The sequence below is a fragment of the Lagenorhynchus albirostris genome, chromosome 16 (assembly GCF_949774975.1).
Source record: "Lagenorhynchus albirostris chromosome 16, mLagAlb1.1, whole genome shotgun sequence".
In the NCBI taxonomy this organism is placed as follows: domain Eukaryota; kingdom Metazoa; phylum Chordata; class Mammalia; order Artiodactyla; family Delphinidae; genus Lagenorhynchus; species Lagenorhynchus albirostris.
Window position 1 is genome coordinate 24,893,155 of NC_083110.1, and position 12,978 is coordinate 24,906,132.

The 12,978-nt window shown below is 36.0% G+C and overlaps 1 protein-coding gene across 1 annotated transcript in view; it reads left to right on the forward strand.

The window, feature by feature from the left end:
• The window catches only part of MCU (mitochondrial calcium uniporter), a 206,958-nt gene that overhangs the window by 180,216 nt on the left and 13,764 nt on the right, over positions 1–12,978 (forward strand). Inside the window, exons 3-6 of the mRNA XM_060126306.1 lie at positions 521–691; positions 2,287–2,391; positions 10,347–10,507; positions 12,024–12,227. Coding sequence (XP_059982289.1) covers positions 521–691; positions 2,287–2,391; positions 10,347–10,507; positions 12,024–12,227 — 641 coding nt within the window. The remainder of the gene's footprint in view (positions 1–520; positions 692–2,286; positions 2,392–10,346; positions 10,508–12,023; positions 12,228–12,978) is intronic.

Consider the following 12,978-nt stretch of genomic DNA (forward strand, 5'->3'; position numbering starts at 1 on the left):
TTACTTATCAAGCACCTTGGATATAATATTATACGTACTACAGAAATATGAGTTGATTGTCCTTGAGTAAGTCTCACTTATTAGTGTACTTTCACATGTCATTCCCCACAGATTCTTAAAAAAGCTCTGGCTCCCGAGAGCCACCTCCTACAGGGTATAGAATTTGGCCCAGCAATCTCTGGCTACTTAATAAAAATTTACTAAATGGATTCAGGGTTTGTATTCACCAATACCAAGAACTTTACCTTAAATTCCTGGGAAAGCGTCTCCTTGACCCACTTAAAAGATAATCCTTTGCATATTTTCTTTTTTCTGCAAAGTGTTGTGTGATAGATATGATCTTCCATAAGCCATTTCCTGGAATAACCTTCAACTAAAGCTAAAGGGCATATTCTTGAACCTTAGAAAACATTTTAAGCCACACTAATAATAATAAACCCCCATTTAAGAAGATTAATAATGTCACTTTAACTTATAATGAAATCTAATTATCATATGGTTATGGGTCTTTTTCATTCAGATGTGACAGTGGTGTATCAAAATGGGTTACCTGTGATATCTGTGAGGCTACCATCCCGGCGTGAACGCTGCCAGTTCACACTCAAACCTATCTCAGACTCTGTTGGTGTGTTTTTACGACAACTACAAGAAGAGGATCGGGGAATTGACAGAGTTGCAATCTATTCACCAGGTATAGTCACCTTCATTATTTTTTTTTTAAATTTTTATTGGAGCCTAGTTGCTTTACAATGTTGTGTTAGTTTCTGCTGTAAGGCAAAGTGAATCAGTTATATATTTACATATATCCACTCTTTTTTAGGTTCTTTTCCCACATAGACCATTAAATAGACATTTCACCAAGGAAGACATACAGATGGCCAAGAGGCACATGAAAATATGCTCGACATCACTAATCATTAGAGAAACGCAAGTCAAAACTACAATGAGGCATCACCTCACGCCAGTCAGAATGGCCATTATAAAAAAATCTAGAAACAATAAATGCTGGAGAGGGTGTGGAGAAAAGGGAACCCTCCCATGCTGTTGGTGGGAATATAAATTGATACAGCCACTATGGAGAACAGTATGGAGGTTCCTTAAAAAACTAAAAATAGAACTGCCATACCACCCAGCAATCCCACTACTAGGCATACACCTTCATTATTAATTCCCACCCACCCATCATTTCACTCCAAATTGTTTTTACACACACACACACACACACACACACACACACATACACCACTGCAAAAGAATCCCATGCTCTTAACTTTAGGACACAATCTTTTGCTTAGCAAATGTCAGGAGAGACAGTGATTTCTCTCCCAGTTTTCAGAATATGATTGCTCAGTTTTAGCAAGGGTATATACACAGGGATCTCATTCAAAAGCACCTCACATATAATGCCATGGGCAAAGATGAACCATCAATCACATTTATACTTTTGAGACCTTTTGTCATTACCTTAGGTGTAGAATAAACTTTTCTAGTAGTTGAGCCATCATCTCTGAAGATATGAAATATTACGCCTTCTTTTTAAATCTTCTTAGGTCTTTCACATAAATGTTTACAAAATGAAGACATATGGTTTGAAAACAATATAAAATAAGGCACTAAAAATTCCCATTTGACATGATATCCATTTCATTTATTTACTTTTTAAGCGCCTTACATTTTTCCCACTTTCACTTTGAAAAATTTTAAACCTACAGAAAAACGTAAAAGCCTAGTACAGTAAGTACCTATTTACCCTTGGATTTACTCAGTTGTTGCTAATTTGCCACATTTCTGTAGTTTAAATATTTTAAATATTCTTAATTCTCAACTCATCTTGTAATGTAATTAATAGATCAGCTTGGTGTACTTTGCTAACCCTAGCATCTGCCCCTACTGGATTATTGGCAACTAATCCGTAACTATACTGCAAAGTACCATATATTAGAAAACATTGGGTGTTTTACTCAACCAACTTCCATCATAGACATCCATGCACCTCTCCCAGTGACCCTAGATTTCCAGCTGACAGCTATACATCTATGTAATTATTTCACTTGTTCATAAAGTTCTTCCAGAAAAACACGTTGTTAAATCTTCACCAAAAAGATTGCCATGAAAACAAAAAGCCTCAGATAGTATAAGCTTTGTTTAGCATAGAATTTAGGGGTAAGGCAAAAAGTTAACTGAAATTTAAAAGAGAAGACATAATTTTAAAATCTATTTTGAGGATTGCTCTTTTCCTGACCATTCTTGAATAATTATGGACATATGACCTTAAAATTTTCACAGATGGCGTTCGAGTTGCTGCCTCAACAGGAATAGACCTCCTCCTCCTTGACGACTTTAAACTGGTCATTAATGACTTAACGTATCATGTACGACCACCAAAGAGAGGTAACAAGTAACCTTGATAAGGTCAGAGAAATGTGAGAACGGCTTTTGGAAAGAACTTTTTTTCCCCTGGGTAAAGTTGAGAAACAGTATTCAAAGAGCAGTCAAAGTTTTACATATAGGTAGCACTTGGCTAGTACACTGACTAAAACATAGACACCAGAATGCTTTATTATCGGCTCTTGTCACTGTTTCGCATAAATGAGTGTTCTACATAACTTAAACTCCTTCCTTCCATACAAGCTAAAAGTCATATTATTTTAATAACGTTACTGGGGGAATCTTTTTTTTTTTTTTGCCGTACGCGGGCCTCTCACTGTTGTGGCCTCTGCCGTTGCGGAGCACAGGCTCCGGACACGCAGGCTCAGCGGCCATGGCTCACGGGACCAACTGCTCCGCGGCATGCGGGATCCTCCCGGACCGGGGCACGAACCCGTGTCCCCTGCATCGGCAGGCGGACTCTCAACCACTGTGCCACCAGGGAAGCCCACTGGGGGAATCTTTTTTAAAAATTATGGAATTCCCTGTCCTCTTAAACATTTGTAACAGGAATTAACCCCCTTTTTTGATGGCTCAAGGTTAGCAGTTTGAAAGTCAACTATTGTACAATAATAGTCCTTGGGAACTTTGGACGAGAGTATGCTTTTATGCGAAAAAATGGGATATTTGCCTCCAGTGCCAGAAAACTCAGTAATCAAATATTTTCATGAACTACTTTTAAAAACCAAAGTTAATGCAAAAAATCTATGATAAACAAACTATCAAAAATTTAAATAAAGACAAAGTTAGTTTTACTGATTTTTCTTTTCATCTCACACTCCAATATGGCTTTGCACAGTACTGATGCTATTAAATAGCCCTCTAAAATAACATTTTGAAGTGTGTCTCTTTTGGTCATCTTTCTCTCTTTGCCCTTGATGTTCATTGTCACTCACTGCTGTCGTTAATTCCCCTTCCACCACCACCACCCCCTCCATCAGCTTCCTAGGACATTTGTTATTTTCCATTCTGCTTTTGAGAATTGTGTCTAATGTAGAAAAAGTTCTAAGTAAAAGCCTAAGTATTGAATGCCTCCAAAATCTGGTCCACATCTACCTTTAAAGTTTTTCTCTTTTCCTCTTAAAAGATTCCTACTTTTCCTCCACCCTCTAGTTCTTTTGCTCTTTCCTTTACCATCTCAGTGTTTTCTCACCTTTCCTCTAAGATGCCTTTTTCTTTTATTCCTAACCTCCTATTTCCTCAGGTCAAAATCATCAATGTCGACTCTTCCGTGATCCCATTCTTTCTTTTTCTTACTCCCAGCCAACCAGAAGTGATTATTCTCTTCTCTGAATTCTTCATTCCTTTTCTTTTCAAATGATCAGAGGGAAGGCACTGTGATTTTTGTATACCCCATTGACTTCGGTAGTCATCCTATATTGAGCGAGATAAATGAGTTAAAGAATCCTTTAAATAGTAAGACATTACTGAATCAGATTTTATTAAGTTGGAATAATTGAACATGTAGACCAAGGATTGTTAGCTATATATTAGCTATACTAATATGTTTTTCTTCTTTATTCCCTGATTCTTGGACTAGACGTTCTCTTTAAAATAACAGAAGTACAGGCCTTATTTTACTCAGTTTTTTTTGTTGTTGTTGTTCTTTAAATTTGCTCTTTATTTTTTTCTGGCTTTATTGACATATAATTGACATATAACACTGTGTAGTTTAAAGTATACAGTGTGATGATTTGATACACTTATATGTTGAGAAATGATTACCACAACAGGATTAGTTAATACCTCCATCATCTCACATAATTACCATTTCTTTTTGATGAGAACACTTGAGACCTACTTTCTTACCCACTTTCAAGTATACATTACAGTTTTGTTAACTATAGTCACCATGCTGTACATTAGATCCCCAGAACTTATTCATCTTATAATTGGAAAATTGGTACCCTTTGACCAACATAGAACTACTGTATGATCCAGCAATTCCACTTTGGTGTATATATCCAAAGGAAATGAAATCAGAATCTCAAAGAGATATCTACACTCCCATGTTCATTGCAGCATTATTCACAATAGCCAAGCTATGGAAACAACCTAAGTGTCCATCTACAGATGAATGGATAAAGAAGATGTAGTGTGTGTGTGTGTGTGTGTGTGTGTGTGTGTGTATCTAAAATATTATTCAGCCATGAGAGAGAAGGAAACCCTGCCATTTGCAACAACATGGATAGACCTTATGTGTGTGTGTGAATTTCCTAGGGAGTTCCTTCTATTTTGATTTTCTACTGCATTAGTAAAATATTAAAAGTTGACTAATATATTCTTATATAAAGTATAACAGTCAGGAAAGTAAAGATTTATGTTGTCAAAAACTAGAGGTATTTTAATCAATGAATAATTCTAACCATCTTGTCTAATACTGTGTTTTTAAAAGAGAAATGAAAGTTTTAATTTTTTAAATAAGGCTATTCTCAAGTTGAATAGGGAAAGTAAAGGTAGAAACTGAAAAGGGGAGAAATTATATTTGATTCTCTGGTAATCAGTTTGGCAGCCTTACAACTCTTTGTTTTATCTGTATCTCAGAACTGTGGGATATCTGTCCACCTTCCCTAGAAGTCAATTAGAATGTGAAGTTTGCAAGGGTCAGAAGTCTATAATTCATGGGATAATTGTAATTTGAAGTATGAAATTTGGTAAGCTCAATAGTAGCATTAGTATAACACTTTAAAAGACCATTTTAATATTTAAATTTAGACATCAAATCTCTCAGTTCTGTTATTATTAGTCAATGAGCAATTATGTCATTATATACTTTTTTCACAGAAGCTTAAATAATACTGTTTTAAGTTCATAAACACTTTTCCCTCCATTTTTAAAACATAGTAAAAAAAATCTTTTTTTCTTTTGAAATAAACGTAAGATAGTTTTTCATTTTGTTTCCATCATATTATCTTCCTCCAAGTCACCACTGTTTGTCAGCTGTGGTGAGTAAGAGGACAGTTGAATTTCTGTATTTGAGAGGGATGCCGATCATACAGATGAGTAAACTCTTCCCCACATTGTAACTGTTTTTAGTGAAAAAGCTGAATGGAGAAAAGAAGTTGAAGGCACTAGGTTTTGGGTATTAGATAATGAGAAGAACGCTAGGATTTTATATATACATGAAGCAGATGGAACAAATATACTTTATCTAATAAAAGTTAAAATAGTTAATGAAGGAAAACTTTTCCAGAATAGTTTTAAGTTTTGACACAGTTTTTTTCTACTCATTCCTTACTCCCCTTTAATTTTCTCTTTTCTCTCCTATTTTTCTTTTCCCTGTGCATGGATAGCACTTTAGAACTAAAAATGCTGTATGAATGTTGTGCACCAGTAAACCTTAACTTCACATACTTCACCAGGCACTGAGGATAGAGGGCTTATTCATATAGGATCTAATATAGCCATGTTTGATGTTTATGTGGGATTGGCAGTCATAGGTATTACGAATACCTAAGTACTGACAACCCTTGTACCTAATGCCAAAATTGGAGGGAAGAGGCAGGAAAAAACTGAAATGGCACAAGGGGGCAGGTCATAGCAGCAAGGCTAGTTGCAAGTTCCATTGCATTCTTTTGGTTACCAAAGCTGTATATGGCTGGGTTCCCCTGTGACCACTGGTCGTTGAAAGTTTTTGTGCTAAGGAAACTCATCTTGATTGGCAACACTAAGCCCTTTCCCCCATTTATCCATCCAGAGGATATTGGAGACCTTGCTTCTCTCCTAATAATGTAAGTAATTGAGAGAAAATGTTGAACAGACAAACCAAATATCAACTATAATGAATACCTTATCAGAGACTCAGATAGCCAGAATCCTTCCCAAACCATTATAGTAGCTGAAAAGACTTTTTAATCCCCATTATTTGTGCACATCTTCCTGTCTTTGTGTACCTTAATTATCCTGGCACTGATGGCATGTGAAGAAACATTAATAAACATCTTAATTGCATTTTTAGGGAAGCATACACGGATCATCCAGAAGTGTTTTTGTTAAGCCATTAGCAGATTTACCTTCTCTCTTCCTATAATTTCATCTCCAAATAGTAGGCAGATTTTTGAGGGTCAAGGGTTTGAGGTTGTTGTTTTCCTCCACCATGACAATACCTTGGAAGCATATTCTTCCTGTCAAGAAAATCTAACAAAATAAAGCTAAGTCTCTTGAGTTTACCAGGGCTTTACTGATCAGAAAGATAACAACTCTCTGTTCAGCCAGGTCTAGAATTGGACATCTGTGAGATTGATCTCCTATGAATTATCATTTTATAGTCTTTTCATTGCTGTTTGAATGTATGTTGTAGCACATTAAATTTTATTTGTTTTGAATGATAATGCATTCACAATGTTCAACTCCCAAAGTCAAAGAACATATGGGAAAAGATTTTCTCATCCCTGTTTCACAGCCACCCTTTTCTCCTCTTACCAGCAAGCATTGTTCTTAGTTTCTTGTTTCCTATCAGAGAGTCAGTGCATTCATAAGCAAATGTAAATGCATAATCTTTTTCCCCTTTTTATGCAAATAATAACATATCATACATATACTGTTCATGTCGGTCAGGGTTCAATTGGGAAGCAGAAGCATGTGAATAAAGTGGAATAAAAGATTATAGGAATGAGACTTTGTACAGTTGTAGATGAAGGTAAAGAAGTAAGAGTCTGTAAAGGGGAGCTTGGAAGATCAGAGAAAAGTTACTAAGTTTGAAGTGATGGCACATGTGGACAAATCAGAGCTTGCCAGGGAACCTGGAAATTCAAGTGCGTCCAACTACTAGGATAAGAAAAATTAACAAAGGAGGGCTGGTAGAGAGATCCCTAGGACAGTGTTATCAAATAGAACTTTCTGTGACAATGAAAATGTTCCATTTCTGCACTGTCCAGTATGGTAGCCATCAGTCACATGTGCCTATTGAGCACTTGAAATGTGGCTAGTATGGCTGAGAAACTGAATTTTAAATTCGATTTCATTTTAATTAATTTAAATAGCCACACACAGCAAACAGTTCCTGTTTGGACAGCACAGCTTTAGAAAGCTGCATCTGGCTGTGGGTGTGGATTTGCTGTTAATCATCAGAGGTGGCAGTTGAGAAAAAAGAGCTGGATGCAGAGCCAGGGAGAGCAGGCACACACTGGCATCTCCAGGCACCTCTGCATCTGTCTCTCACTACTAACGACAACCTTCAGAGCATGATGGCTTCTGCTTCACTTCTGCCTTCTAAAACCTCACTTGAATCTCTGTTTTGGCTAACTCTAATTCAGAACCATACAGGGAATTTGGGGGAATTTGGGATATATGGGGAAACATAATTCCAGTTTAACTAGATGTCAAGGTATAAAACCACCAAACTGCTTTTCTTACCTAACAGTGTATTCTGAAGATCTTAAAATACCAGAACATAAAGAATTCCTTATTCTTTTTCACAGCTGCTATGTGTTACATTGTATGAATGTATATTATCATTCACTTAGCTGCTTATTTTATAATTTATCATAGTGAAAAAAATCAAAAGAGAAATAGTTTTACAAACTTGGAGTGAGAAATATGTTTCTACCTATAACATAAAACACAGAAGAAGCCATGAGAGAAAAGACTGATATAAAAAATAAATTTTCTACACAGGAGAACCTGTAATATGAATATTAATTTTAAAAGAATAAGTCTTCGATGAACGACATTCTAATAGAAGCTCTTTTATAAAACAAATACCAAGCCTGAGTTCAGATTTTATAGATTTTCAGGTTATGATTGTCTATACATATTTGATCATTAACGTGTGTGTGCTTCATTAGGAAAAGGAAGAGGAGAGGGTCTGTTTAGTTTGTTTGCTTGCATCCTTCTTTCCTCCCTTCCCCCCTCCTTTTCTCCCTCCTTGGATTTCTAAGCAAATACAGTGTAATTATGGTATTGAAAGTGGAAATGGAAAAAGAAAGGACATGGAATAGAAAAGTCATTGGACTACCAGTCAGAAGATCTTTTCCCACTCCCTGCTAGCCATGCAGCTTTGTGAATATCATTATTAGACCTCATTAAGGAGAGAAACCACCTCATATTTGATTTTTTTTCCCCTCTCTAGTGAATAGATCAGTACCTAACACAAAAATGTTTGTTCATCTTATCTCTCTAGGACTCAAAATTCCTCATTTATAAATTGTGGATTATATGCTGCCATGAGGATAAATATGGGATAATATATGTGAGAGAATTTTGTTTACCATAGATAATTTATACCTACCTAAAAAATTATCTTTTTGAAAGAGGACTGAGGACTTCCCTGGTGGTGCAGTGGTCAAGAATCTGCCTGCCAATGCAGGGGACACGGGTTTGAGCCCTGGTCCGGGAAGATCCCACATGCTGCGGAGCAACTAAGCCTGTGCACCACAACTACTGAGCCTGCGCTCTAGAGCCCGTGAGCCACAACTACTGAAGCCCGCGCGCCTAGAGCCTGTGCTCCACAACAAGAGAAGCCACCGCAGTGAGAAGCCCGTGCACCACAACAAAGAGTAGCTCCCGCTCACTGCAACCAGAGAAAGCCCGCGTGCAGCAACAAAGACCCAACGCAGCAAAAAATAAAATAAATAATAAAAAAAGAAAGAAAGGACTGAGCTTGCAGGAGAAATATTAATATTGATATAGTAAAAGCCTCATAACTCAGTTCCAGGCCTGGGGGGTCAGGAGGCATGGACTCTACCACTTCACTATGACATTCTAGAGTACAGTTTTCTCTTTTTGTAACTTTGGAAAGTGTAGAACCATATGTGAATGTGAGCTGCAACTTTAGTGCAAAGCAGACTCTGTTGACATAGACGACTTCTAGAACTCAAAGTGTTCTTGCTTTTATCTGTTCCCATTAATGCAGCACACATTCATTGAAGCATGCAAGATACTATGCTAGGTGCTATATCCCATTTTACTATATCAGCTCTTCTCTAATCCAATTTGCTACCCTTATTTGAATTTTTTTATTGATTGAATTTCTGTGATAACTGTACTAAAGGACGTCCTTGAAGAATATTTGAAATATACACATGACTAATTCTGACTGTGGCTTACTTTGACTTAGAAAAAGGCTGACCTTCTGCTGTAGCTAACAAAATGTCACATTTAAGGCTAATAAGATTCTAAAACAAAAGCTTTACTTCTGGTGCTTTTTAAAAAGTTATTTGACAGCTGAGATCAGCTGACTTTTTATTAAATTTTCAAAACATAATTTTTAGATTTCTAGAAGCACATGCTACTCACAGAAGAGGATATTGAATCAAAGAATTATTTAATCTTTTACCTTTTTAGTTATTCTCATAACTTCATGCCCTTTCAAGCTTGATATTGAGATCCATACAGCTATTCTATGTCTTTGCCCAACGGGAATAAATAAAAATTGATATGCTAGGGGGAAGGTATATAGGGGCTAAGATTATTAGGATAATGGTATTTTTATTTATACCCTTGTATTTGCAAATTTGAAATACTGTATATTTTTTCCTTAAGTGTTGGTTACTAAAGGGAAAAAATGACCACTTAAAATGGCAAGACCACAGATAAATTTTAGATCTGAATTTTAATAAGCATGATAATCAGATTAATTCTAAGCCTCTCTACTAGTTTTTGACATATTACTTTAAATTTTTTGTCTTTATCTAATGAAGATTATTATTACTCGTAGCCTCATTTGTAGCACTTATACTTCCAAGAATATAATGGTGATGTTGGCTTCAAAATTTTCAAGTTGCCCAAATATGAACTTACTTTGTAGGATTTATAGACTCTTCCTTTTTAAAAAGGAACTATCCCTTTCCTTCAGTTTAACATTGAAGGTGGGACCCCTATAGTGGATGATCTGCCTTGTTCTTATCACTAATAGCCCTAAGAATAGCAGCTCTTCATTTAAGGCATATTTTTTTTTAAATGTAATCTTTTTCTTTCAGACCTCTTAAGCTATGAAAACGCAGCAACACTGAACGATGTAAAGACACTGGTCCAGCAGTTATACACTACTTTGTGCATCGAGCAGCACCAGTTAAACAAGGAAAGGGAGCTTATCGAAAGATTAGAAGATCTCAAAGAACAACTGGCGCCCCTGGAAAAGGTGCAGATTCAAATTTCACAATTTTCTCTTCACCAGTATTTTTTCCAGAGCATATATGTTTGCTTTTTTCCCCTCCAAGTTTTGTGTGATTGCATTGTGTCAATCAAACTAGTCCACTAGTTTTGGGAACTGAATCATAAAAAGCTTCTGATTAAAGCTAAGAAAGGACTTAAAAAGGAATAGTTTGGAGCCTTGATAATGGACATAGAGCTTTGAGATCTAAATATACTGCCCTTAACCAGACTTACTACTTTTACAACAAAGATTGGAATAATTGCTGATCAAGAAGGGTTCTAAGTGAGGTGGATAATCATTTTAGCCAACTTAAGAATTAATACTATATGGAATATTATGCAACTGTTAAAAACAATCATGTAGATCTAATATTCTATAGAAAACACTTCATGATATTTTATGAAAAGTAAATTACAAAATGTGTATATTAGTGCATACTATGATCCAGTTTTTAAGTGTATTATGCATATAGCCATACACACAACACACATACACACACACACACATACACATATATACAAAGAAAAAAATCAGAGGGAACATATTCCCAAATGCTAATAGAATAGTAGGATTATGAATGATTTTTCTTCTTTATACTTTCCTAGTAAGTGTTTTACAATGAACGTGTGTCATCCTTTTTTTTTTTTAATAAAAATACAAGTATTTCCATTTTAAGAAACCAAACTATATTAGAGATTAAGGAAGGGAACAAATACTCTTAATACTGTGCTTTTTCTGATTTCTTTAAAAGTAAGGAACACATATCTCAAGGTTGTTTTCATTAAATTTAAGACCATTAGAAATGTTGGATAAATTAAATTTGGGGAACTGTTGTGAAGGGGGATGAAATTTAAATCTGGTATTTTCAAAATGTAAAGCATTTTTTAATGTACCAACTATAGCAAAATAATTATCATCCCTTATTGAATATTTACTATGTGCTAGGAATTATCCTAAGTATTTTACTTGTATTCTCTTATTTAATCCTCAGAACAACTCATTAATGAAGTTATGGTAATGTGCAGATCAGGGCCTAAACTCAGCCGTTCTGAATCCAGAGTCCATGCTCTGACCCACTGTGCTGTTTTGCCCCTAGTAGACCTTTTGAGTAAAAAACTAATGATAGATTAAATCTTGTACGCTACAGTGAGAGAACATTGGCATGTTTTTATTTCTCTCTTTCAAAGAAAGCAATCTTGTGGTTGGATAAAGACCCGCTGAAACTAACTTATTCACTCCCATAATTTCACCATATTTTCAGCTACTTCTAGGATGAAACATAAAACACAAGTGTATCAAAAATGTTATGCCTATAAAATAGTACTCAGTAAAAACTACAGATATTATTTAGGAAGACAAACTATATTTCCTAGAATTGAGACTAACATATCTTGATTACAAGCGCTGTTTCTTTAGTGAACATTGAACAGTTTAAATAAGAGTTTAAAATTGGTTCTATGTCAAAATGCTTTACAGTTGACCAGTCACGTGTGCCCTGTAGGTACGAATTGAGATTAGCAGAAAAGCTGAGAAGAGGACCACTTTGGTGCTATGGGGTGGACTTGCCTACATGGCCACACAGTTTGGCATTTTGGCCCGGCTTACCTGGTGGGAATATTCCTGGGACATCATGGAGCCAGTTACCTACTTCATCACTTATGGAAGTGCCATGGCAATGTATGCATATTTTGTAATGACACGCCAGGTAAGAATTCCTCTTCAAGTAACTTCCCATGAGATAGTACAATGTTGGTTGTCAAAGTAGTTCTCTTTTCTCTCATCTTCTTTCTAAGGCCAGTTCCCTTGAAGTAATCATTTATCCTTTATACATACTCACTCATACAAACACACATATGTGCACATGCATGTGCATGCCAGTTATGTATCAGGCACTAGTCTAGGTGCTAGAGATAGAGAGATATGACATGGCTTTGGCCCCCATGGAGCAAACAGACTATTAAGAGAGCCATATAAACCATTAAATTCGTAAAACTATTATAGTAAGATATAGAATAAGAAGGCAAAGGAGAAGAGCGGTCAGCTGTAGGATAACTTGCTCAGTTGGCTTGTCTTTTTATGTACTGTGTAATTAATTTAGCAGTCAGATAGTGTAGTCCCAAGCTTTTGGGTTTTTTTGTTGTTGTTTTGTTTTTTAATTTTATTTATTTATTTATCTGTTTGTGCCCAGTCTTAGTTGCGGAATGCATGTGGAATCTAGTTCCCTGACCAGGGATCGAACCCGGGCCCCCAGCATTGGGAACGCGTAGCCTTATCCACTGCACCACCAGGGAAGTCCCAAGCTTTTGGGTTTTATTGAATGTTTGGAATGGAGAATTGGTGATAACTAATCAAATAGTTAAACTAAACTCTGGGCTACTTCTAAATATATTAGGAGTGTAGGTGTGTGTTGTTGTTTTTACTTCATGGAAGAGAGGTGAAAATTAGATATCTAATCA